This window comes from Sciurus vulgaris, assembly GCF_902686455.1.
Source record: "Sciurus vulgaris genome assembly, chromosome: 13".
Taxonomy (NCBI): domain Eukaryota; kingdom Metazoa; phylum Chordata; class Mammalia; order Rodentia; family Sciuridae; genus Sciurus; species Sciurus vulgaris.
This window is the reverse complement of record NC_136474.1, coordinates 33,720,406-33,747,498: the sequence shown is the minus strand read 5'-3', so window position 1 is coordinate 33,747,498 and position 27,093 is coordinate 33,720,406. Positions and strand designations below refer to the sequence as shown.

The 27,093-nt window shown below is 39.5% G+C and overlaps 1 protein-coding gene across 2 annotated transcripts; it reads right to left on the bottom strand.

The window, feature by feature from the left end:
• Window positions 1–1,383: 1,383 nt before the first annotated feature.
• On the bottom strand, window positions 1,384–25,901 carry RAB12 (RAB12, member RAS oncogene family). 2 transcript variants are annotated; one of them, XM_079108451.1, is made up of 6 exons: window positions 24,954–25,901; window positions 12,258–12,318; window positions 8,256–8,394; window positions 5,101–5,223; window positions 4,263–4,367; window positions 1,384–2,598 (listed from the first exon to the last, which is right to left on the bottom strand). In XM_079108451.1, exons 1-6 carry the CDS (start codon window positions 25,438–25,440, stop codon window positions 2,485–2,487), a joined length of 1,029 nt encoding a protein of 342 aa, XP_078964577.1. In that variant the 5' UTR covers window positions 25,441–25,901; the 3' UTR covers window positions 1,384–2,484. The 2 variants fall into 2 exon arrangements, with proteins under 2 accessions (XP_078964577.1, XP_078964578.1); XM_079108452.1 differs by having other exon boundaries at window positions 5,101–5,190; window positions 24,954–25,473.
• Between the last annotated feature and the right edge of the window lie 1,192 nt (window positions 25,902–27,093).

Genomic DNA, 27,093 nt, shown 5'->3' with positions numbered 1-27,093 from the left:
CATTGGAGAAAAAATCCAAAGCCAACCAAGAACAGAAATTTAATCAAACTTAAAAGTTATACAACACATCAACACTTCTTACAAAGTCCTGCTTTTAACACCAAAACTTTTAGCTGGGGTGTAACTAAGTGGTACAACAGGCACTTAGCACGTACAAGGTCTTGTGTTCCATCTCCCCCCAAAAATGAAATAGTAAACAGACATAAATGCAGCAACAAAGATTGAGCAGTAAACATAAAATACATGCTAGATTACTGAATCAGCCTCAAATTCCCATGGGAAAAAAACTTTTTTCCTGAACTCTTCTTTAAAGGATCTGTTTCCCAAGGCCACTTCTGCTAAGTGCCAGGAAGACAGGCACAGTGAGGTATTTTTAAACAGAGGGATTCAATACAGGGAACTAGTTGCACAGTTGTCAAAATGCTAAGTCGACAAAAAGGGAATGCCAAGGTGACATTAATAACTGAAGGCAGCGGTTACTTCACCATGGCTCAGGGAACAAAATGAAGAGGCGGGCTTAGACTGAGAGGGCAGGGCAGACCCCTAAGAAGGGGACAGTCTGGAGGTGCTGGGATGGCCCAGCAGGTGAGATGGTGAGGAGCCAAACTGCTTAGCAAGAGTGGAGCTGGGGGTTCCACAAGAAGCTAGATGTTAGGTCCCATATGGCAAGCAAGTTCCTTTTACCCTCCCAAATTTCTCCCACCAGTGGATTTTAACAGAAAGAACAACAGGACTTGGCAAATATGGTTAATGTCACAGCCTCAACATCACAGAGCAGGAGGGAGAAGGTAGGGATGGAGATGAGATAATAAATAACTGGCACAATCAATCACCAGTTGTTGATAATAAAGGTACATACATTTAAAAAAAATCTTTTCTTGAGGACACAGCACACATACAGGCACACCAATTTAAGTGCACGATTTGGTGGCATTAGTCCATTCACACTGTTGTGCTCCCACCACAACCACCCATCTCCCCAAACGTTTCCATCTTTCCTATTAGACACACTTGCAGCCCCTCCCTCCCTGAGCCCCAGGCAACCATTCCTCTTCCTGTCTCTATGAATATGACTACACTCCATACTTCACAAAAGGGAAATTGCATGGTATTTGTTCTATGATTATTGGTTTATTTCACTTCCCATGTCTTCAAGATTCAGTCACATTGTACCATGCGACAGGCCTTTCTTTTTGGGTTAAATAATCCAATATTTGTATAAATCACATTTCATGTATCCATTCTTGCTGCCTGACTGTTTTCCACAGTGGAGGATGCCACGCTTTTCTCACTTAAAACTTTCAAAAAGATACATATGTGGAGTTTGTGAAGAAAATTAACATATGCTTTAAAATTAAATTACAAATAAATGTGGTAACCAACTGTCATTCATAAATACAAAATTTTATTTGCACTTCATTAGTGTAGAAAGACCACAATGCTGCTCATACCACAACACTCAAGACACGCCAAGTTATTCAAATACATACTTACTTATTTACCTTGACTAAACAAAACAGTGCAGTTTAATAAAAGATATACCAAAGATAGAGTTCACAAATTCATTATCAGACAAAAAAAAAAAAAAAAGGGAAAAAAATATCAAAAACAAAAACAAATATTGAACACAGTCTATGCTTAATAGGAATAGGCTTCACCATAAAGGGGAAAAGTTTTATCATTACAAAGATACAGAATGTTTAGGCAAATACATGTATGTTCTTTGATATAATAAAATGTATCTCTTTAAAATTCCTTTAAACAGGATTTGTTTAGGACAGCAGCGTTGTTTTAAAATCTTTTTTCTATAGTTTCAAAAACACTTCTTTCTTGAATCTTGTTGTTCTTAAAAGCATAGGGTACATCTATCAGGAAACCATGAGAGATTCTGTGGCCTCAGGACCAAGTCAAATCCAACCTCTAACTAGGAATATCCTATCATTACAGAACATTAATAAATAACCTTCAACAACAGCTATGAATGGAAATTTGCTTTATGGCAGAAACACTCCAAAGATGCTACAGCTGAGGAAATGTCTTGTAAATAAAGAAAAAAGCACTTAACATAGTTTATTTTTTCCTCAAAAGTCTTTAAGTTTTACAAATTTTCTTTAAAACAGTAAGCAAAGCACCACATTCTCTCTTCTTATCAGAATATCTTCTGTCCTCATAGTATAATTAACAAGGACAATTATATTATTTAAGAAACATTATACCTTTCATCTCTCCCATTCTTCATATTAGAAGTACTATGTTTCCCAGTGTATGTACACTAGGGATGAAAGAAATATAATTTGGAGGGAAATATGTAATTTATAATCCAAACTTACCCAGGATTGCATATTTGCATATTTACAAGTTAGTGTATAGCTCTGACTTGGATTACAAAGTGCGAAAGGAAATTGTCAAAATGATTGTAGTGCAGAATAGAATGTTTTTTCCCCTCTTCAGGAATCATTTCCACCTTGTCTCCAAAGTAGCAAATCAACAGCATCTGACATGCGGTCTTGGTGGAGGCAATTCCGGTGGGATTTCAGGTTCTGGTTGTAATGAGAGAATGCTATTGGACAGCTCATTCCTTAAAATATCCAGAGGCATCTGAAGGGTAATGAGAAAACAAATACACTTTAACCTTATAAGAGTTTTACAATCTCTTTATAAACTGCACAATTATATATATAAAAAAGTGTTTTATAAAGCTCTCTGAAAGAGGTGTGCTTCTATGGTAGAGGTCCTGGGTTCGATTCCTAGCACTACAAAAATAAATAAATAATAAAAAATAAAACTAGTATAAAGCTCTATGATCATCAGAGGTTGGTTAGACAAATGAAATGAACAACATAGTTCATGGCACTCCAACTCACAATATGAACACCATGTGGCAGAAGAGACCAGATCAACTTCCTCAACATTTATTTTCGCAGAACCCAGAGTATTATGATAACTTGCTTTACGTTTTTTAATAAATGAAAGAAATGGTTTGCATTCTAAAGAGTTATATGCTTACTAAAGAAAGTAATAACCTCTGTTGGCAATTATATAAAAACTATTGTATTAGAAATTTCTGAATTGTTCGAACTGAAAAATTATAATTGTTGGGGCTGGGGTTGTGGCTCAGTGGCCTCACACGTGCTAGAGTGCTTGCCTAGCATGTGTGAGGCACTGAGCTTGGTTCTCAGCACTACATACGAATAAATAAAAGTTACCAATGGCTAATGAAAATATTTAAAAAAAATTATAATTGTTGGCATCTGCAATACAAGGAAACTTGGACTGAAAATATTTGGAAAAAAAAACTGCACCTACATTGAACATGCAGACTTTATTTTTCTTGTCATTTTTCTCTAAACAATACAGCCTAGCAAGTATTTGCATGGCACTAACACTGTATTAAGAATCATAATAGCATAATAATCTAGAGATGATTTAAAGTATATGAGAGGCTATGTGTAGGTTCTATGCAAATACCAAGCTCTTTCATATAAAGGACTTATATAACCATGGAGTCTGGTATCTTCAGGGGCCCTGGAACCAATCAATAGCAGATACCAAGGTGTAAACTGTATAAATAAATTTAAGTACTTACTAAAAAATTTTAAATGCAGGCCTACAGATGCCTGAAGAATGTACTGCTGCTCAGTAAAGTTATCTAACAATTTCCTTGCAATTGAGCATTACCAAAGTCTCTGTAAAGGACAGAGGCTCCTATAGGGAGTAGGGTGCCAAGGCGAGTGCCTAGGGGCTCGCCTCAGTGAGCAAGTCTGCATATTTTCCTAGGTCTCCACTGTTTATATTGAACTTAATCTTGTCGGAAAACAGGAAAAAAGAAAAGCAAATATCAAGCAAACATGGTACTTAATTCATTCTCTTGCAGTGCTGGGAATGACACCGGGGGCTTTGTGCATGCTAGGCAAGTCCTCTTACCACTGAGCTACACCCCAGCCCTTCGTTCTTTATCTCAACTTATTTTTATTCATTTTTGCAGTGCTAAGGAAGGCCCCCCAGGGTGTCATGCAGGTGAGGCAAATTCTCTTCTACTGAGCTGCAGTCCCTCCCCCTCATTAAGGACACCAAAAACCCCTGGATAAGAAACAGCTATGTGGCAAGTTGTCTATGCAGTTAACAATTACACTCAGTTCCTGAACCTAAGTAAAACCACCGTACTTTGGTTTTGAAATGAAAAATTCTCAACAAATTAATAGTAATAAAGGAAAAAAACGTTTTAGATGAAATCCTTCCATGATACAGATTCTTTTCCTTACCTTTTTCAGAATATCGTCAACAAGTTTCAGAAATATCTCATCCACGTTGAAGTTGTCCTTGGCACTTGCTTCACAGAATCGCATCCCAGTTATCTGCTGTGCAAACTGAGAAGACACACATACCTGTTTTCTCTGTGTGAAGCACAATACAGACCAGTGTTTGTGCATTAGGTCTGGCTTCTGATGGGGAGCCATGGCCTTTGGGCTTCAGCTTTAAGGGAAGTGGGGACTAAAGGTCTGTAAAGACCCATTTATGCTCAGATATTAAGATCACAAGTACAGCGAATTCCTACATTACAACACACACACACTCGTGTGTATGTGTGTGTGTGTATGTATACACACACATATATATATAATATGTTTGATATTATATCAAACATAAAATCCCTGGGATGACATTAGGATCTTTAAGTTGAATTACATGCCTAGGTTTCTAAAAATATAATGTTTCTGACATTTAAAATGTGAATATCTTTTCTTCTCTATGATTGAATCCTTAGCAAAAGTCAAAGAAGGTGAAAATACATTAGAGTACCAAGAAAATCATGAGAGCAATTTTATAACTTTATAACTTAAAAAAAAAAAGCTTTTTGGAATAAGATGCTTGCTTTGATAATACTGCAAGTACATGACAACATGCTTTCTTTTCCCCTCCAATTCAAAGTGAATTTAAAGGAGCAGATAGAAGAAAAAAGCAAACAAATGAGAAGGATATGATTCAGTGACCATTACTTGACAATTATTTTGAAATTTAGAAGAATATGCAATTTATGCAAAGACAGTAAGATGCAGAATGTGGGAGCCATGGCTTCTCTGGGGATTCCCATTCTCTCACCTTTTCACCTTGCTGTCTGGTGATTTCTCTGTCTGTTTCACAGTCCAACTTATTTCCAACTAAGAGAAGTTCAGCATCTTCTGAAGCATACTGTGGAATTTCAAAGGCGGGCACTGTCATACACTAACAAAGCAAGGGTAAACCAGTACAATATTTGTCACTCATTGACTCCTGTGCTCACTATCTTCCACCATCTGTGAGCGTCACCTGGGCCCCAGGCAGAACCGGTGATGGACAGGGTTCATAGCATTTTAGAAAGTACCTTGGTGATAGGCTTAAGAACCACTATGCTCTTGGCCTTTGACCTAACATTTCCCAAGACTCTGTCTTAAGGAAATGATTTGAAAAGTAGGCCTACTTAAAATGGTCATCAATTGAAAAAGTTCAACAATATGGATTAAGAATGAAACAAAACACAGCCATTAAAAAAAATAAAATAAAACCCTATGCTTTGGAAGAGCAATTAATGACAAAGGTAGGTCCTTAAGACAGAACATTTGTGAAATAAGCAGAATGTAAAACTAAATGGATTGAGTCCAGGATTTTAAGTTTATCTTTGTGGTTTTCTTGATTTTCCAAAATTTATTAATGAAGTTATCATTAATTGATAATCAGGAAAAAAGTCAAGCCACATTTGTAAAATTTGTAAAAATATGTAGGCACAACAGAATTTCTCTTTAAAAAGTTTAAAGTATTGAGTAACTCATTTGAATTTGTGTTTCTAAAATTATTTGAAACAGACTCCATCAAAAGACATCTGAATTGTGTGGCCTCGGTGAGTTGTGTGGCCAAGAAAGGTGTCAATGCTTGGCACATGGTGAGCACCCAAGGAATGATAGCTCTTATACAATGGTAAAAGACAAGACTCAAGAACCAAAGGGAGGTAAGCTTTGGAGCACACATCCTTGGCAGATTCACAATCTCCAGTACCTAAAGGGGCCCTTACGATTTAGGGAATTTCTTCCTTTGTATTTCTTTCTTTTTTTAACTTTGTGGCTATACTGGGAATTGAACCCAGAGCTTTGTGCATGCTAGCTCAGCAAATGCTCTATCACTGAGCTATATACCCAGGGTTTTTTATTTTGAGATAGGGTTTCATCACATTGCCCAGACTAGCCTCAAACTTGCAATCCTCTTGCGTTAGCCTCCTAAGTAGCTAGGATTATAGATGTCATGCTCGACTTCCTTTGGTTTCATATTCATCACATCAGTATGTTAAATTTTACACTACAGTGAGGACTGTCCCTTTCTACTTTCCTTAGGAAAACACTCTGAGGTTTCTAAAACCACTCCCTTGCTCAGTGGGCCACAACCATCTGCTCAACATTTACTACAAAAAGAGCCTACAATTGTAAATATGATTTTCTGCAGTTCAGAGTATCTCTCAAGGACCTGAGGGCCATTCTCAGGAATGTAACCATCAGTCTCCAACACTTAAGGGACAGAATCCTATCTTTGATAACTGCCATCCAACAAACACAACTGGCCTAGACCAATTTGTATTATGCAACTCTTTGGATTTTTTCTTTTGACTATAAGACTCCTACTCCCCTTTATTTACATTTTACACTGGCTTTGAAAATCACTAATTCTGAAAGTTAGGTAGGGCTATACATTATTAGTCTCCTGCTAGCTTTGCTGTAGATACGTCTGACATTTAGGTTATGATGCTCAAGTTTTGCCTAGTTTACTTTTTCAGAACTTGAAGGACTTTTATTAAAACCACCAACCCTTCATTTGGGCTTGCACAGGTGTCTGATAGATGACCTTTTGATGTCAGGAGGCTGACAATTCTATGCTTTGACAGTGCTAATGCATCCATTTTATGAACACCTATCCCCTGAAGAGCCATGAAATTTCCTTATGCACATGTAGTCCATTGATGACCTCACCTCCATGCCTTAAATCACTCTGCTGCTTTACCTCCCAAATATTCCCAAGCCATATCCTCAGGAAGGTGATTGAGACTAGGGTCTCCTTCATGCTTGTTCTTTCACAAAACTTGTCTTAGCGATCAGCATGCTGTGCAGCTGGCAAAATGGGACTAGTTAGGTAATACCTGGGCATAAGGAGACTCGGTATCCAGGGACCTAGGTCAAGTGTGGACTGAGCTGAGGGCAGGCACCTCACCTGGGTCTCCTTCATGGTTTTTTTTTTTCTTTCCCTTTTTGGGGTACCAGGGATTGAACTCAGGTGCAGTCCTATTTTGTATTTTATTTAGAGACAGGGTCTCACTGAGTGCTTAGTGCCTCGCCATTGCTGAGGCTAGCTTTGAACTCATAATTCTCCCGCTACAGTCTACTGAACAGCTGAGAGTGGGTTTTTTGCTTCATGTTTTTAAGTCTAGTTCTTAACATATTTCAAAGAGATACACATGAAAACACTGGAAAAGAAACTTCTTCAACATCATCAGTACAACTACAGACAAAATACAAGTGGGTTTCCATACACTCTGTAGATAAAACCCAAATTTGTATTTAAGTATGCTTGTTAAATAAAGGAATTAAACATCAAATTATTTCATAAGGGGAAGAAAACTCTCAAATTATGGTCAGTTCTATACTAACACATCTTACCCCAAATTGCTCTGCCTTCTAAATGAGCATTTGGGGTATACATCTCTTAGAGGAAAACACAGTTTACTTCAATTGTGCGGACACAGGTTTTCTGTATAAAGTCAATCATGAATTAAAGGAAAAAATTATCTTGTTCAAAAAGAGGATCCAAAAGACATCTATGATGTCAAGGGCAGATGTCCAGCTGAGACCCCAGGACAGTGCACAGGCACCACGAACATGGCCATCTCCTCAAGCAGCACGAATGAGCATCCAAGTAGCCTTTCTGCAGAAACATGAGAATCCTGTATCCAAGGCCATGGAAGCAACTGGATATAGTAGAATGAGCATGTTCAGGCTTTAAAAATCAGAGTTCAGTGTACCAGTTTTATTATTATTCAGCTGATTCTGGATGATTTAGATGTTCACTAACTCATTTATCACACAGAACTAAATACCTACCTCGAGGGTTGTGACGTTAATCAAATGATGTTTATTTTGCAAAATCAGGCCCCCTCCTTGCGTTTCCCTCTTCTTCCTTTCATAATGATTGATACCCAAAAATAGAGTTCACATTGGACAGAAAAAGGTGACATATACCTTATCAATCATCTTCATCCATTTTGGCAAATCATCAAATGTCTCCTTCTTAGTTATATCATACACTAATATGATCCCCTTGGCACTTCTGTAATAAGCTGAGGTAATGCTGTTGAATCTCTCCTGACCTGCTGTGTCCCTAGGAAATAGCAGCAAAAATCAGTTCCCAAACAACAGTCAAAGCAAGCAACTCCACATTCCAGGGCAAATATGTATTCTGTTGCTTTTTCTCTATGAGGACATATGAGTAACACACCTATTCTCCTCCCCCTTAACCATTAGGAAAAATTCAGGCTGACTTAACTATATGAGATACAAGGTGTCTTTGCCCGTGCATTACCAACTAAATTGGATGCATTGCGCTGGATTATAAAGAGGGATCAACAAACTACCCAGAATAACCTTCTCTGAAAAGGCAGAGAATCAGTCACAGGAATGTTAACACCACTATCAAAATATGTGATCATTTGTTTTTTCAAAGTAAAACAGAAATGAGCTTTTTAAATATGGCATTTCCAAAGCAATTCCGAATAGCTCTTTTCCCCATTTAAGACCATACCCTAAATTCCATCTTTTTGTGCTTGACTTTGAATATTGGCAGTGGAAAAGCATGCTCCTTTGAGAAACTATTCCATATTCCCAAAATATCTGGGTTGAGAAACTCTTTATTTTCTATTCCTCTGAAAAGCACCTTTAACTTATTTTTCTTATACACTAAATTATATGTTACCATATAAGGCCAAAGGATAGGGTAAATGAAATGCTTCCATTCGACAATTATTTGTTGCACTATAAAAATTCCACATTAAATTTAAATTTCAAAAAATTTAAGAACAAGGTAAAACACTAATTATGTCTGACATTCTGTGAAGATACAGAATCTTAATATTTGTGTTATCTCCATGAACTTGAATTTTCACTGTAATAATAAAAGGCTGATTTATAAAAATTTGCAGTTTATAGATGTCAGCTAAATCATTGTTCACTGCAGCCAGCATTTTCCAAGTTAAAAACTCCTGCAATTCTGTTTTGCCAGCTGGGTATATAACAATGCTTGAACAATGCAAAGATCTTTTTTGCTGTATCTAATATGTTCATTTAAATGATAGTTACTAATTTGCAGGGCAAAGACCAATTTTAGCATATTAAATGTTCCACTTCTTTCAAGCAGAGAATTAACTGAGAACACCAGTTGAAACAAAACTCCTCAGCAGTAAAAACTGGGCTGATAGAATGAAGCATTTTAATCCTATGCTTCAAGGAAGAAGATATAGTTCATGGCTTCAGTCCATTTAAATACCATGACTCCAAGTTCACTGTGAATAATTTCTAAGACAGCATTTGGATGTAAATTCATGAAACTATATGCAAGTCAATACATTTTAGCAACACTTATATTCAAGTTCTTATGTACACTCATATAGAACTACATGAAGAGAAAAATGGCTCTTTTTTGACCATAAATATTTGAGAAACTGAAAAATGTGGAAATGACAAAATGTAATACAGAACTATGACAAAGACAATGGCAGCTTTTGGTATTTAAACTTTTAGGACTCTCTCTAGAGTGAATATTTGATTAGATTGACTATAAACAGAACTTACCAAGAAAAATAATGCATTTGTTTAACAAACCTCTTAAAACTGACAGGTGTTGTGTCTGTGGGTGGACTGAGTGGGAAAGAGATTGGCTGCTATCAGCCCAGCACAGTTCTATGTCCTCCTGAAGAGCTGTTTCTGACTCCACTGTCTGCTCCCACACCCTCAACCAATGACAGTGAAACACAACCATATGACTGCGACAAAACACTTTACAATAGCACAAGGATGGCTCTTTTCTCTAAAACAAGCCATGCATACAGGTCGAGTATCCATGAGCCAAAACCTAAAATGCTCCCAAATCTAAAATTCCACACCTGACCTCAAGTGACAAGTTGTAGTCAAAATGTAGGCACACTAAAAATAGTACTTAAAATGACCTTCAGTCTATATGGTTAAGGTATATATGAAAAATAAATGAATTCCATGTTCAGAATGTGGATCCCACCTCCAAAGTATCTCATTATGTTTATGCAAATATTATGAGATCCAAAACATTTTTGGTCCCAAGCATTCTGAATAAGGGACAATCAATCCACATTTTAAATAAGTAATAAAAACCAAGATTTCATATGTCCCTTTATCTACTGCATAGCAAAAATGAAGAGAAAGGTCTTTCATCTTTTTTTTTCCTTTGTTCTTTTTTGCAGTGCCAGAACCTTGCCCATGCTAGGTAAGTTCTATACCACCAATCTACACCCTAGCAATTTTTTTTATCTTTTAAATAAAATATTTCAGAAGATAAAAAATCTTATTTTGAGTAATTATATGATTAACAAAGTGGTCGGAATATTGTGGATATATGATTCACTGTTGAAAATCCCTTTAGGAAAAGACAAGTCCTACTTCCTAATTGAATCACTGGAATATTCCATGCAGAAAACTTGCAAATTGACCTTGCAATAAATCGAATGCATCATCTCACTGTTCCTCCCTTCATTATTCTTTACCAATGTCATGTTGACAGTTGATAAAGCTAGAGGAGTGAAAACTCAAGAAGGAAGCAGGAGAGTTGTTGTTTTGAAGAATGCTTTTACATTCAAGGGGAAAGTAGTCTGAGTGAACTAGGTGGTCTTGGAACCCCTTCTCTGTGGACTGGAATTCGGAAGGAGGGCCCGCCTGCATCAGTCAAAGGCACTGCAGTCAAACTCCAGATGTATCCAGTGCCACCAGCACAGTCTTGGTGGTCAGAGTTCCAGGGAAGCACCTGCACATTTACACATATTTTGATGAGTAGCAATGTACAAAAAGAACTTTGCTGCCTTTTCAGGGGTTAGTGTAAGAAATATCTACTTTATGTTATTCACTATTTAGATTTGACTTTAATGTTGTGTAATCAAGTCTAAAACAAAACACAATACAAAATTAAACCCTGAAGCCCCTCAGTGTGGGTTATGGAGTTGCAGATGGCCAAATGAAGATATTACCTCAGACACCTCAGAAGGCGAGCAATGCTGGCTCAGCTCCAGTGGTGCCCCAGACAGGGACACAGATGAAGGATGGAGACATGGCACTAACATTCAAGCGTTAGATGACCGGCGATGCCACAGATGAAGCAGCGATTAACGAAGATGAAAGCAAACACACACAGATGGTGGACAGACAGTCAGAGCTGAGGGTGACCTGCCGAGAGGAGTTAGTAGGCTGAGTGCACTGCACCGGCATCATGGAAAACACAACAGCATCCTCAGCACAGCTCGGCTGTGCCATTTCTCAAGCTCCAGCAGACCAGAGCCTATCCTTTCTTCCTGAGAGATCTCTAGCAACCTTATATACTTCTGAAGGTTACCCTTGGGCTGTTAATAAAGAAGGGAAAGTGGTGAGCACTGAACTCGGTTAAATGCAGCTGGTTTGGTTTCTCTTTCTGATTTGAGTCGAGAAAGGAGCTTCTTTTCAGGAAGGAGCCTTTGGATTCACTTCTGGCAGGCAGAGGGGGCACCTGCAGAACACCTAGAAGGGGTGTGGTGTGCCTGCCCACAGCGCCACCCTGAACTGTCCCCAGGTGGTGTGCCTTCGCCTCCTGCCAATCTGGTTGTGAACACAGTGGGCTCTCTTTGATTATTACCACACAAAATAACTTTAAAGACATGGAGACATGCATTTCAGCCACCATGTTAGTGACGGCAGTTTTGAGATTATGTCAAATGATTTAAAAACAGAGGTGTAAAGGCTCCCAACTAGCTCTCACGAGAGCAATATAATACCTCGTGTGCAAATACAGTCTCAAATAAGGAGATGCTGCTAAATTCTCCCATGGAGGAAGTGCTGTTCATCTGATCTGACAATGAGCCAAGGAGCAGAAAGTAGGGGAGGTGGGCCAGCTCACACAGTTCATTTTAGTAGACAAGCATAGGGACTGTTAAACACACACGTCACACTACTGGGGCATACTCTGCCACTTACCAGATCTGTAATCGAATTTTCTTTCCTCTTAGCTCTACAGTTTTGATTTTAAAGTCAACACCTGGAAATAAAACAAATAAATATGAAGAAAAACAAGAAAGATACAATTGGTCATTTAAAAAATCCTTTTTGTTTTGGTACATTACCACAAAAATAAAAGAACCAGCATCACAAAGTTCAAGGTCAGGGCTGAAGTGCATGAGGATCTACAACTCCGGGTCATCCTCACGTTTCACACACAACTGGCAAAGTCGACACCTGTTGCGTTTCTCCTGAACCATCTATCTAGCATCTGTTCACAATATAATTTATGACTACCACAATTCAGCACAAAAGTCATTTAAAAATTACACTTAATAACTGCATAAGCAAATGATGCTCTCTTGGGGAAATTTCCTAGAGGGAACACTAGAAACAACCTTGATTTCAAACTGCCTTCACCTGAATTTGGAAATTAACAAATTAAAATGTTCAGCACTCACAAAAACTTTGATGAATATAAATGAGTTATTTATATACTAGCCATAGAAAGAGGGAGAAATTCTCATTAAATTTACTTATACAGATTAACATATCAAGTTTAATTTTTATTCATTTTAATGTTATTAATAAAGTCATCGTGCATCATCTTCCCTTTTTAATTTGGCCCATAAAGCTTCAGACACATTGTTTAAAACTGATTTTTTATTTGTGTATATTCCCTTATATGTCTTTTGGTTATAGAAAACTTAAATATTTCAAGATAATTTTTTTTTTGGGTGCTGGGGATTGAACCCAGGGCCTTATGCTTACAAGGCAAGCACTCTACCAACTGAGCTATCTCCCCAGCCCCAAGATAATTTTTTTTTTAAACAAAATTTTCACAACTAAGAACAACAAAGGGGATGCTGACTGATTGTGAGCACTAGAAGCAGATTCCCCACAGGTTCTACTTCCTAACTGCTTCCTAAGGGGATGACCACAGCCACTGACAGGAGGGGGCCCATGTGTCAGTGGTATGATGGCAGCAGCAAGCATGGGGACCATGCCTGTCCCCTTGACCCTTCATCTGAGACATGAGGCAGCAGTAGTCAGATTTCTGGGTGAAGAAAGCCATGTGACTGGTTTTATAATTAGTAACACACTATAGACACTAGTGCCAAAGACATGTTTATAGCCCTGTGGGTGAAGGGGAGGCCCTAGTCTGTACAATAAAGAAAAGTTGCACAAATAAAAACAATACAAGACAGCAAAGCCAGAAAACTTGATTTCAATTCTTAATCCCCCATGCCAGACACAATTTCAAATGTCACTGGACGAAAGCTGGTTCACTCAATTTCACATTTCTGGAGCTGATTTGCTTTACAAAGTCAAAAGAGAGATTGCCTTGAACCCTTGGAGTGGATCTGTATACAACTAATATCCTTGAACAGAGTTCCTTAACCCTCACTACAAGGGAACAGCAAACCTTAAAGTGATGTCTCTCAGACCCAAGTAACAGTGAGGAGACAACTGTTATGTTCTGCTTTTAAAAAAGGAACAGCTGAATGACAAAATGCTGCCAGCATGTTATTAACCTAAGTTAAAATTTCTTTGCTGCTCTGTTACTTTGCAATAGAATTTACGGACAAAATTCATATTACTACAACTATTATCCTATTGCTCCTTTATTTCCAGATACTTCAAATAGGTTGGTTTTTAAAATTTCAGTTAAGAGAACTGTGACGTTTTAAAAATTTGTCACAGTGGCTGCTATCTTACTGAAAAGAACTGGCAGGTGATACCTCTTTGAGCTGGGCTGGCCTCCAATCAACCAACAGAATCCCTGGAGACCTCCGGAGTGGATCCATGGGGTTTTAATTATGCCTTTTTCTCAGCTAAGAGTTGTTGAATCTGAATGTGTGGGACACTCTCAACCAACATGACCAATTATCAATTTTCAGCAGTCCTATAAGAGGATTATTTTTGAAACCACCAAGTATTGTGAATAAAAATAAAATGACAGGACATTAATGTTCAAAATCAGAAAATAAACAAAGGTCACCTAATAGTAAATAGAATTATGGATCTCTTTATCCAGCACAAAGACGATCTAGTTTAAGTGAATAGGTTAAAGACAATAACATCACTACCAACAACAGTGGCTAAGTATAAAATTCCATAAAAGAAGAGAACATATTAAAATGTTCTTAAATGCAATACCCAGTATCACATCTAATTGCCCCTAATAGTGTGTAATGACTGGAAACTCGATCCAATTATGGCTTGGAAACATACCTTTGTATCACAGCAAAACAGTTCTAAAAATCTTCTTACATCAAAAATATTTCAGTGTTGCCTATTTGTAATACTAGAGTATCATGGAAATGACCTCAAAAACACCAGCTTTAGGAAAGGTCAGCACAGAACAGACTCTCATTGGGGAGCAACTCCTATGAAGTTTAGGGGATCAAGGGTGGGGCTCAGTAGGAGTCACTGAGTTCAATCCCAACAACCCTCCAGTTGCAAGAAAAAGACAAAAAGGGACAAAAAGGGTATCACCTTTATTTCTATCTATAATCTTGTTGAAAACCATTGTCCCACAAGCCTCTTGACTAACAGGGAAGCAAGTAGTCTTTGCCATCCTACCAGTCAATGGGAACAGCCCTTTGTCCCAAAAAGCTTAGTCATACTGACCTAAATGAATACACCATGCACTTGGCCATTAACTGTCTTTCTTTTCTGTTCTCTTTTTAGGGCACCTCTGTGTCTGCCCACAAACCTTTTAAACCCTAGATTTCCCACTGGAACCCTTCTCCAACCATGCCCACTCCATAAACCCTAATTCTTCATCTATGTCTCCAGCTTGTGGACCTGAACTCTTCTAGGCCTTACTGCATAGATCCTTCATTGGTCTCCCCCAAAGAATATGTGCACCCTAAGGATCAGGGATCTTTGGCCCCCTGAAATCTAGGCCATTGCCTGGATTCAATAGCAACCCAATGAATTGGATGACTGGACCCCAACCCCTGCCCCAGCACTGTACTCTCCATCAAACGCTATATATGCATGGAGAAATGCAGAGTATTTTTGGAAAAATTAAGAAACTTCAGGGCTGATTAATTTTTTTTTAAAAAGGCATGATCAGGAGACAGGGCAGACACAGGTGGAATGAAGAGTGATTGCAGCAATGTTGTTGTGTACAGACATTATTTCACTTCTCATAACTCTTTAAATGGGCTGTCTTAATTTATAGGCTTATCCTCTCCCTATGTACCCTTATCCCAGTGGATTACTATTCCATCACTTAGATGGAACAGTGGTCCACTAAATAGATTATTCTGGTAACAGAAACTTATCCTTCTTTAAACTCACCAATTTTATGGAAGCCTTTCTTATATTTTAATGAGGCTTCCATAAAGGACCCAGGTTATGGTGTTATCATCCCTGTTATCAATGGACTTAGACCACTGTATTTGAGTCAGTTTGACTTATCTTTGACCCTAATTTCCTTAAGCAATAGGACAATGGATATCTGTTAAGCACTCTGTCTTGCATCCAACCCAGTCAATACTCCCAGCAGCCCAACAAGATGGGCACTATCACGCCAACAGAGGAAGAAGACACTAGGGCAGAGACTACACAAGGTAATTTGCCTACAGTTAAAGCGAATACTAGCAGAACAGTAGAATCAAGATTCAAGTTTATACCACTGCTCACAATGAAAGATTGTTATAGCAAAAGTCAGATGGGTTTAAGAAAAAAAAAAAAGAAATGTGAAATATTCTGCAAATGGCCCATGATCATAATAGCTCCTAAAGAGAAAGTTGTGCCTTCCTCTTAGTTGTCTTTCATAAATCTTGCAATAGCATGAGGAACTGGTATACTTAGTAGTGACAGGACTACTCAGTCATCCTCAAGACAAACATTTCTAAAACATTAGTTTCTTTTCTCTGGGCCATAAGAAGTTACAAAAATGAAAATAGAAAACACTTTTTTTTAAATATATAATCCTTTCTAGCAAAAACAATGCTATGGCCCATGTCTGTGAATACAGTGGAATGTACAGCCTCCTTCTTTTCTTCTAGGCCCATTTCCCTTCTCCCTCACCAAAGACCTGGAGTCTGTACCAGACCATAGACTTAACACTTTCAAACAGCAGGATTCTCAGATTCAAGTAGGTCTTCACTCCAACAGTGGTTATGAAATTACTGCCAATTTTCAGTAATCATCTACAGTAATCATTCTGTTGGTACAGTGGCCTTTCTTCCAAGGATGTATCTTATATAATGTTATCCAGTTTGGGACATAATATTTCTTAAGGAGAGAATTTTAAGCATTTTAAGTGAGTTGACAATGAGAAACTAAATTAAGAAATGAGTCAAGGTCATACAGACAGAGGTGAATCTAACATTATGAAACAAGTGGACTGAACCTGAGGCCAGTGATCTGCCCAATCTGTACTACCTAGAAGAATGCAGATTGAAAGTGTTCCTTATAAAGGAAAAGGCAATGCCAACGTACTGCTTCCAGACCTATCCTTCAATTCCTTACCACCCCCCACGAAGTGCCCTAATGAATGATAAATACATATGTAATATGTTTTTATTATCTGGCTTTTCCTACATAAACTGTGAGAATTAAATGAAACAGAAACTTACTATTCAATGAAACGGAAGCTAGTTTAGTATTATAATTATGACATATTGCAATCGTCTCACAGGCAGGTACTATTGAAATAGTAAAATCACTATGTGTCATTTCAAATGCTAAATAGGCCAGGATATCACATGTTCATCAAAGTTTAATAAGATCTACCCCTTTCATTCCAAGTCAGGCAAATATAGACTACCTGGGTCTGTCTCCGAGATGCAGAGGCACAAGAAAATGGACAGTCTTGCACTTGATCTGAACACATACACAGCACAGTTGGACTGCATCAGGCAGGGTGAGGTTGGGAGCTCTGAGCACCTGCTCCACCTGGAGACCATCACATCTCAAGGACAGTTACATTTTCTTGGAAGTATACGTGTATGACAGAATTTCAGAGAAAGGTGTTTGTTGCCTTCATAAATAAAAAAAAAGCATTAACTTTTTTGGTGTTATTCTAAGAAATTAGTGTGCATTATCTCATTGCAGTGCATTCTCTGAACTACTTTATGAGGTAGAGGTTATGACTGTCCCCATTTTATAGATGAAAAGTTCAAAGTCAGAGAGATTGGCAGGCTGCCCAAGATTGTGGCCCTGATAAATCTTTAAAGTGAGGATTTGAACCAGAGTTATCTGCCTCTAGGATGCACTCATCACATTCACCACACAGATAAGAAAGGAGCAGAGAAGGGACATGGACATGGATACATATTTAATGCCCGAAAAAAACTTTGCTTTGCTAAGCAAGTATAATATACAGTGTATATGTGTGTGTGTATTTTTATATATATAAACACACACACACACACACACACACACACACACACACACACACACACACACACACAGTTCTGAATCTGGAAAGCCAGATTCAGTCTCTGCACCAGGAAGCCTTCTTCTCACCTTGGCTAGAGAAAGATTCTATCTGAAAGGCTACCATCCATCATTTCCAGCTCTTGATCAGGAAGGAAAGAAAATATTAGAAGAGGGGAAAGGTGTCTATGAGGGGTGGGAGATAGATGCTCAAACAGTGGATCATGAACATATTCTTCATACGCAAAAAATACTAATTTTAGTACCACTCAGAATGGGTCCACAGCAACACAGGAGCTGGCAGGAAGACTGTAAATTTGTATATTTCAACAAAATATACAAGGTCATGAGCTTCACTTTTGCTATTTCATATTCACCTGCATACATCAGTATGTATATTTAAAGGATAGAGTTTTAGGAAGGGATGTTTCAGAGTTTCTACATTTACAGTACAAATGAGGAGAATGATAAATAACATTTTCTGGGCCAGGCATCTCCGACACTGTATCCCCATTTATTCCTGTACCATGAGAAAGGAGAGCAGCGTAAGCCTCACTCCCCCATCCTCTATGAATGAGGATCCTGAGTTAAATCACCTAAGGGTATACTGACAACTTGTGCAGGGGCTAGAACTATAGCCTGCCTGCCTCCAGCACCTATGCTTCTTACCCACACTACCCAGGACAGGAAAGACTGTGGTGGCCAAGGAGAAAGTTGTGTTTTACTTTCAGAATGAAAAATTAGATGTGAATGTTTGATTGTGAGTGTGTGATTCTTTAGTCAATCAATAGAGGGTTGGGCTTGCGGAAGGGAGACAAAGCTAGTGAAAAATAGTATAGCTCCTCACTGACAGGGGCCTGTACCTTCACCCCATCCAGGCCTGCAGCAAACAGGCTTCCTCACTAAGGACTGGGAACAGGCCTTCCCTGTCAGTTCCTTCCTAACAGACCTGCCTGAGGTAGTTTGTTTTGTTTTGTAAACAAAGAAGGTATTACATAACCACAGCAAACCATGAATAGTGGAATCTATCAGATTTGGGGGAGAAAAAGGAAAAAAGGTTTTCTGTGAAATACATAGTGTGTATTAAACCTGCATTGTGCTTCTTGGGTTTAAAGGATAAAGATTAAAAATAATAATAATAATCACACTCAGTTAAGGGTAGTATTTTTGGTCCATACTTTTGGTCTTCGAAATACTTTCCAAATGTCAAAACTGTGTAACAGAAGAAAAAAAGGAGAATAATCGGTTTCTTCCTCTGTTGAAGTACAATAGTGTTCACCTCTTTTCCAACATTTCATTATGTCTCCCTTTGTGACTCACTTCCCTTCTTAAAAGGGACAAGACTATAAACTGGGACACCTTAAAAAATGGCTAGCAGAATGGTGTCTTACGTAAATATAAGAACCTCTTAAAAAATATCTGAGTAACTACTGGAGAAAGCCATGTTTTCTTTACTAGTTCAAACCAATACTCAATTGGAACAATGTATCTGGCACCCAGGCTAGAGAGTAATTTGGATCTATCATTCTCAAAGGAATCTATTTCCCTTCTACAGCAGGTTCCAGGATCTACCAACAGATTGCTTCTGGCAGGATTCACAAACTGGAGAGAAGGGCCATCTCTAAGAATGTGGATCTCTATCAAGCATGAGGAAGCCTCTCCTCTTCACTGGGAAACAGGGCCTGGAGAAGGCACAATGCACTTGGAGGCAGGACTTTAGATTCCCATTCAACATAAACAAGCCACACCAACTAAATCTTCAAACTTTCCCTGGCAGTTACTTAATTCCACAAAAGGGGACACTGCACAAGTCTGAGTCTGCATTAAGTTCATTAAACAAACCCAGTCACACAATGCTCAAGCTCACTCCTCCCTGAGGCATCCCATTACATCATTCTGGCAGGGGAGTCTGTGAGGTTCTCTCCAGAAGGGGTGGAACAATGATACTGGAAGACTGTGGTGTCTGGCTTTTGGAGTGGGAATTCTGGACAATTTTCTCTATGTGAAAATTCTCTCTTAAGTGAAACTCTTGGGCAGACTGGTCATGGCTTGGAAGACTGTACATAAATTTAGAAGAGCAAAATAAAATACAGTCAAGAATTAGACATTCATTCTGAGGTTTCTAACACAAATCTCTGCCCTAGGTTTCCAGAATGAAGTAAAAGCAATTTCCCTTAACAGTCATTCTACTCCTTCCAGGTAAAGAAACATGTAACAATATTTTATCCATCACGTCACCTAACATTCTAGGGCAGACCCACAGATGGCCATTTCCAAAGCAGACTTAACATTCACCTGTTTCTTGAATCCCCTCAATTCTGTCAGATCAATTGTTGACTCGGTTGAAAGGAAATGACCTGCACCCACCTCTTCCCCAGCAGGCATACCACCCACAGAGGCCCCCCCGCTCTCAGAACAGGCACCCTCATCTCTGTAGAGACCAAATGGGACAGACAGGTAAGGATACTGCAGGGTCTATGGCCAGTAACTTAGTTAAACAGCACTCTATAAAGTAGTGTTATCTTCTAAAACTAGGTATTCTCAGGGGCCATGTAAGGAAATTTAATGTTCTGTTGTAAGTGACAAAAGAGGAAGAATAGTCTCAGAGGAAAAGTTAAAAAATGTTTTAATTGTAGTATCTCATCTTTTGCGCGCGTGCCATGTATGTGTTATTTATATTTATTTTGGTACTAGGGGCTGAATCCAGGGGTGCTGAGTTACATCCTCAGTCTTTTTGTGACAGGTTCCTGCAAAATTGCTAAGTGGCCTTGAATTTGTAATTCTCCTGCCTGAGTCTTCTGAGTTGCTGAGGTTACAGGTATAAGCTATCATGCCCAGTTACACATATTTCTGTTGTTCTTCATTCAAGTTGTCATTTTTAGAAAGTTGGTGACAGTCAATTTTTATTTTTTCCTCAATATTGCTTCTTGGGCAAAGTAAAAATGGCAATTCTAGCATTTAGGAAATTTTTCTGCTAAAAATTCTGGTTAAGACAGCTTTATAGCAACTTTTCCTATATTTTAATATACTTGCTTTGGAAAATTTGGGGAAACTTTTATAAATATGTGAAAGGCTTATATTTGAATGATAGAATATATAAGTTTAGTATCCCCTATCCAAATGTTTTGGATTTTGGAATATCTGCATATACAAATGAGATATGGAAATTACAGACAACACAAAATTCATTTATGCTTCACATGTACCTTACAATAGAGCCTGAAGGCAATTTTATAGTATATTTTTGATGTGCCTGTGTTTATGACTGTGATTCATAACATGAAGTCAAGTGGAGATGTTTCCATTTGTGGCATCATGCTGGTACTCAAAACTTTTGGATTTTCAAATTAGGATGCTCAACCTGCTTAGATAAAAAATGCAATTCTTAGAGCATTATTCTGCCATGCAAAAGGCAAGTGACAAATGATGATAGGGGTGTTGTTAATATAGGTCAACTGATACTACAGAACAATTACATCACTATCTTCAAGGGCAAGGACCAAATTAGAAAACTAAAAAGGGCTTGAATGTCTTACTTTATGTGTGTGAAGCATCAGTATTTTCAACAAAGGAAAGTCAATTTAAATCCTAAAGTGATCTAAGGAAGAGACAGAAAGAACTCAGTTGCAGCCCTGCCTACTTGCTGACCAGCTGTGATGTGGGGTAGATTTTATCTCCCTGAGACTTTGTGTCCTTATTTGTGAGCTGGGGATGCCTTTCAGGACTGCTGTGAGGTCTTTTGCCCGTACGTAGTAAATGCTCATCAAACAGCAAAGACTACAATAGAGTGTAATATTTTATATTCACAGATGACCAAATTACTTTTCCCAAGTCACAAACTAGTAAATGGTAGAGCCTAAAAGCAAGAGCCAAGGTTCTTCAGTCTTATTTGTTTCTTTTAGAATGCAATATTGTTGGAACAAGCTGGGATTCTACCTGGTAAAACCATTTCACTCTAAAAAAAAATTGACAGCTTCTAATAGTTATGTAGAAATTAAAAAAAAAAAAAAACATTTTTATGCCTTATTTTGAAATATACTTTTTAAAAAGCTTATTTATGCTAAATCTAATAGAGTCAAATAGGAAAAAGAAAGACCAAGAATTCAGAATTGCTAGATAGAAATGGCTTCTGCACATTCTACCCAGAAAGTAATGGCATGGATGTACATATGCACACATGTACCCAGGTTCACAGTAGTAACAGTTAAGTATGCTTACAATACAGGTATTGCTAAATGAAGAATAAGTTGGGTAAGTTAGATACTTGTAAATTTCTACAGCAAACTAATTTTTTTTTCATCTTATTTTTTTAAAAATAACCTGTCAAGTTATGCTAGTTGTATCAGACTAAGTAATTCAATTCCATGGATACAAAATCCATTTGAAAATCACACAGTTTAGATTATTTCCATTAAATAGAACAGTGATTAAAAATAATCTTTGTAGTTTTTCATACCCTTGTGAATTTAGGGTATCTTTCAAACCAAATCAGTTTCTGATTTGATTGAGAATACCAAAAAAAAAAAACAGCTCATTTGTCATTTTACACAATAGTCCATCATTCTCAAATCCCTAAGGACTTTCACAATTACCTGTTACAGAATGCCCAAGAAACACACATTCACTTTCAAATGGCACTTAAGGAGATACTCATCTAGCTTCTGAATTTCATATGCCATTGCTTCAGCAACATGAGTCTGGACATGCATAGGGACTTGGTTGTTTCCAGGCTGTGCTATCATGAGCAGCAGACATCTACAAGCCCTGACAGTGGTAAGGCAAAACTGCCACCACCAAATAGAATCTTTTTTAAGTGGAGTTCACTCTAGTGCATGGAGATGAAACTGGAAAAACCAGACTCAGAAGGACCCTATGAGCTAACTGCTTAAAAGGTAGTTACGATTCTACACCACACCCAACACTATATTTAAATAACATTTTTCTAAAGGAACGTGAGGAATGAGTTTTTTTTTTCACAAGGTTCCAATGAGAAAGGCTTCTCTGACCAGTCCTTACCCTTAGTCCCAGATAGGAGGTGCATTTAATAAGGAGGTTCCTTAACCATCCCATGGACATCTATAATATTTCCCTTACTCGCCTATAATTACTCCCCCTGAGCTTGGACTCTCTTCCAGGCAAAGCCCATGTCCTGTTTACCACTGAATCCCCAGTGAGCAGAATAACACACAGCACACAGTAGGTGCTCAACAAACAACCTAATCACTGGAAGAGAAAAGTGACTGAGAGGCAGAAAACTTGAGGGAACTAGTTAACTTTCTTAAAATGTGCTCATGTTCTGGACTGGGCCATGGATTATCTTCTTTCTCTGAACTTTCCATAATTAGAGACATTTACTGAATCAAGCACCATAGGCTATACATGAGGAAACAAAAATCGGCAAGAGGAAAATTCAACCACACCCAGTGTGGGAACATAGATACTGGGATCTGTGTGTGTATTTATGTTTATTAAGGGAATATAGAAACAAACTTTTGGTCTCCTTGCCTCTGGTTTCTTGCTTATTCCCAAATATTCTATGTAACACCAAATTAGTTTCACTGTCTTCATGCCAATGCCTTAAGAGAACTTTACTGTGCCAGATTACCTACAGGACAGGCGTATGCTCCTCTGGATAGCAGTCTAAGCCTCCAAGCATCCATACCCATGTCCCCTCCTAAGGTCCTAAGGAACCTTTCCCAGAAGTGAGGGTGCAGCTCCACTGGACGTAGGTGAGAAAACCATTCATTATCTCACTTCTCACCATTCTAAAGCAAATTTCACTCATCTCCCAGTTCACCCACATGCACCCACATTTTCACAGTGATCCACCCGTTAGCACCTGCATTCATTTCTCTTCAGTACACGATGCAACTCATCTCAAGCTTATATGTGCAGCTATTAAAAATGAATAATTCTGAATTGCTCTTAACTTTATGCCAGATATGAAAATAACAAAAATTTCATTTCCTGTACTCTTATGATCCAAGATTGGGTATTTGAAAAAGCTATAATTATACTACTGAATTTTAAAGTAATGTCCCCAAGACTAAAATTTTAAAACAAACAGGATGTTGACAGCAAAATATTTCCAAAATGATCGATTCTAAAAAACTATTACAGTAAGTTCTCAAAAACAAAACAAAAAATGCAAAAATTGGAGGTTTAACTTTCCAGTGAGACAGTTTAAATGCAATACTGTTGTGATACATGGCAAATTTAAATCCAATTCATCTCAAAACTGGAAATACCTCTAGTTACAAGTCTAAATATATGTATCAGTATGTGGAATGATACTTGTTATTCTGTATACCAAATCTCCATACTGTTCAATTTTTCTTAGACACCCCCGACATCTCTTCTGCCTACCATTAAATATGATTGTTCCTTATTCTGAAAAGACAACCCCTGCCTTTGGCAGTTTTTAAGGGATTTTACACAGAAACAACTGTTGTCCACACCCACATGACAAACTTCAATGTCAAGTCCTGTAAGTCTGAGTTCATTAAAAACATTTCCCTTGTAGTTTCAGGTTTAGGGTCTGAGGATATTAACCTGGAGCCTTACTGTACTGTTCACTGTATTGAAGGAATCGTTCCCAGTCACCGGGTTATCTGAGGTCAGGGATAAATACAGAAGTCCCTCTGCCAGGCATTTGTAGTTAAAACAAGAAAATTAAGTGTAGTTTTTGTCTTAGTAGTCTCTGCAAGGAATTTTAAACTTCATTTCAATGCATTCAAGAAAAAGGGCTCAAAATGAGAAAATAAACCCTGGTTTATTCCCCTTCACAAGGCAGACCTAAGAGGTTAAAACCCTCTATCAGTGACCTAGGAGCATTGACCAAGGAGCATCCCGTCGGTGAGGGTCCTTCAGCTTTAACTTCTTTCCACTGCTTAATTCCCTCCCTGGCAACTCAGTATTCCTTGGGTGAGTCTGGGAAGGGCTGGGAGTTTCCGCGGAGAGACGGATGCATCCCTCTGACCTCCTCCTGCCTGGGCCCGTGGAGAGCGCAGGAGGTCGCCCCAGGAGCTGGTAGTCAGGACCCCGCTTCCGACCCGGGACGCGAGGGGCGGGGGCCAGGGATGAATCTGCGTGAAGAGACCCAACGAAAATCTGTCTGGCTTAGGGAATGGAATCAGAGGCTTCCACGAAGATCCCAGAGTTCAACGAGAGGCCCATCCTCCAGATGCAAGGCTAACAGGGGCCCTAATGCTGAAAAAAGGCCCACAGGCGCGAGGAGAAACCAGGCCCACAGGCGACCCGCCGCAGCTCCCTTACCCACGGTGGACTTGCAGGCCTCGCAGAAGGTGTCGTCCGTGAAACGCTCCATCAGGCTGGTCTTTCCCACCCCGCGGGAGCCGATGATGATGACCTGCAGCTTGAAGTCCGCCGGCCTGGGGGGCTGTTTCCTCCGACGCGCCTGGGCCCCGGACAGCGCGGGGGAGCCCGCGCCCAGGCCGCCGCCGCCGCCGCCCCCGGCCCGCCTCTGCAGCGCGGCGCCCGGATCCATGCAAGCATACGGATCGCGCCGCCCGCCCGCCCCCCGGCCGCGCGCCCCGGGCCCCGACGACCCCTCGGCCTCCGCCGCGCGCGGGGCCTCGGCCCCGAGTTCTGCGTCCGTCCACTCGAGCGGCCCCGGCGGCCCGCGGGCTCCGAGCTGCAACTGCGCCGCCGGCCCGATCCCCGCGTCCCGCTCCCCGCCGCCGCCGCCGCCGCTGGGAGAGGAGGAAGGGAAGCAGCTACTCCGCAGCAGCGGCAACAGCATCCCGGACGAGGAGGGGCAGGAAGCGCAGGCGCGGAGGGGCGGGGCCGCGAGGGGGCGCACGGGCGCCCCCTGCCTCCGGGAGGACTGCAGTCCTACGGCTGCAGGCGGCTCTGCTGCCTTTAGGCTTTCTCCTATCCTCTTCTGCTCTTTTCCTGCTTCTTCTCTTTCGCCAGCTCTCCCTTCCCTCTGTTTCGTGCTGTGGGCTGTTTTGTCTTTTCTGTTTCTTCCATCCTCTTTTCACTTCTGTCCCTACTTTCACTGTGCACAGTCCCAAAACACAGTGCACTTTTATTAGCTTTCTTTCCCTACACTTTCTAGATAGTCTCTTGAATCACTCCCCTAAACTCAAGGTCTTGCGGAGTCCCACAAAGGTCCAGAAACGCTAGTTTCTTGTCTAGACCCGCTTTCGTGCATAAACACCGCTTAGGAGTGGAAGCCTCCGAGTACCGTGTTACTGCTTGGTCTTTCCGTGTCTCCTCTGTATTGCACTTTCCACGCAAACACAGGAAATGGGTTATCTTAACTCCATTGCTGAATCTCAAAGCGCAGAAGTTTTTATTCCGTTTAATTTTAAAAATTTTAAGTAATAAATGGCATGCGCCTTTCGAGAAGCAAGTGAGTCAACACTCAAACAGGTTAAGAGATTGAAATTCTGAAAGTTTAGGAATTAAGGACTTGGTGGTGTGTTTTGCCATTTGTATTTGAAAGGATTTGTACATACAACATCAATGTTGGTGCCTTGCCAGGGATTTGTTTAGCAAATTCCTCAGCGTGAACTTGAGCACTTCGGAACACAGGGTTCTAAATATGATAGGAGCTGGCACACTTGCCGAGAACTATCACGCTGCCCACCAAATTTCAGCTGTATTTAGAACTAGATTTGGTAACGCATAGTGCGTGTCTGTTTCACTATAAACCTGATCTGTAAAAATCGATCATTGCCCCCAAGGTGAGTTGGAAGAAGTTTACATTTGTAAGGGAAAGATTTTTGCTTTGCAAAAGCAATCACAGTATGACAAATGGAAAAAATGTTTTAACAGATTTTTTGGGGGTAGTGGAGTGCTGCTGGGGATGGAACCCAGAAGCAAATACTCTACCACTCCCAGCACCACAGGACATGGAACTGTTTCTTTTGTGGTCTATAGGAATGAGACTAGTAACCTGCTCTTCATCTAGTTGTCAGGCAAAACCAACCAGTAACCCTTGTAGTCTGTTATGAATCCTAATACATGAAATAGAAGTAAAGAATTAATTTGATACATGCATGATTTTTCAGGAAAACTGCAATTTCACAAAGGTCATTTTAAGATTTTTAATTTGATTCATTCTGACTTATAGTATTGCCTGTCCTAATAGGCAGATGAGTGTGGCATGGCTTTCAGGGCTGAAGACCTTCTTGCTCCAAATGACATATCATTCCTCCACTAGAATAATAAAAGATTAAATAGCAGAGTTGGGGTAGTGTTCCCTAGGGTACAGTTTAAAGCATGTTCCCTGCTTTAAACCAATGATTAAGTTCACCCCAGAATGCACTAGCACCTACAACTGTGCCTTGTACATAGAAGTCAGTGAGTATTGCTGGAAACAATGAGAAAGTGAAATTTTCATAGATATATACGTATTAACTGTTGGCTCCCTAGAAAAGTGGCATGA

Coding starts and splice junctions, on each gene's coding strand:
- RAB12 (XM_079108451.1), bottom strand. CDS start 25,440: ATGCTGTTGCCGCTGCTGCGGAGTAGCTGCTTCCCTTCCTCCTCTCCC. Junction 12,319..24,953: donor GGCCTGCAAGTCCACCGTGG/GTAAGGGAGCTG, acceptor TTTTATTTCCAG/GTGTTGACTTTAAAATCAAA. Junction 5,224..8,255: donor GGATGAAGATGATTGATAAG/GTATATGTCACC, acceptor TTGCTTTGTTAG/TGTATGACAGTGCCCGCCTT.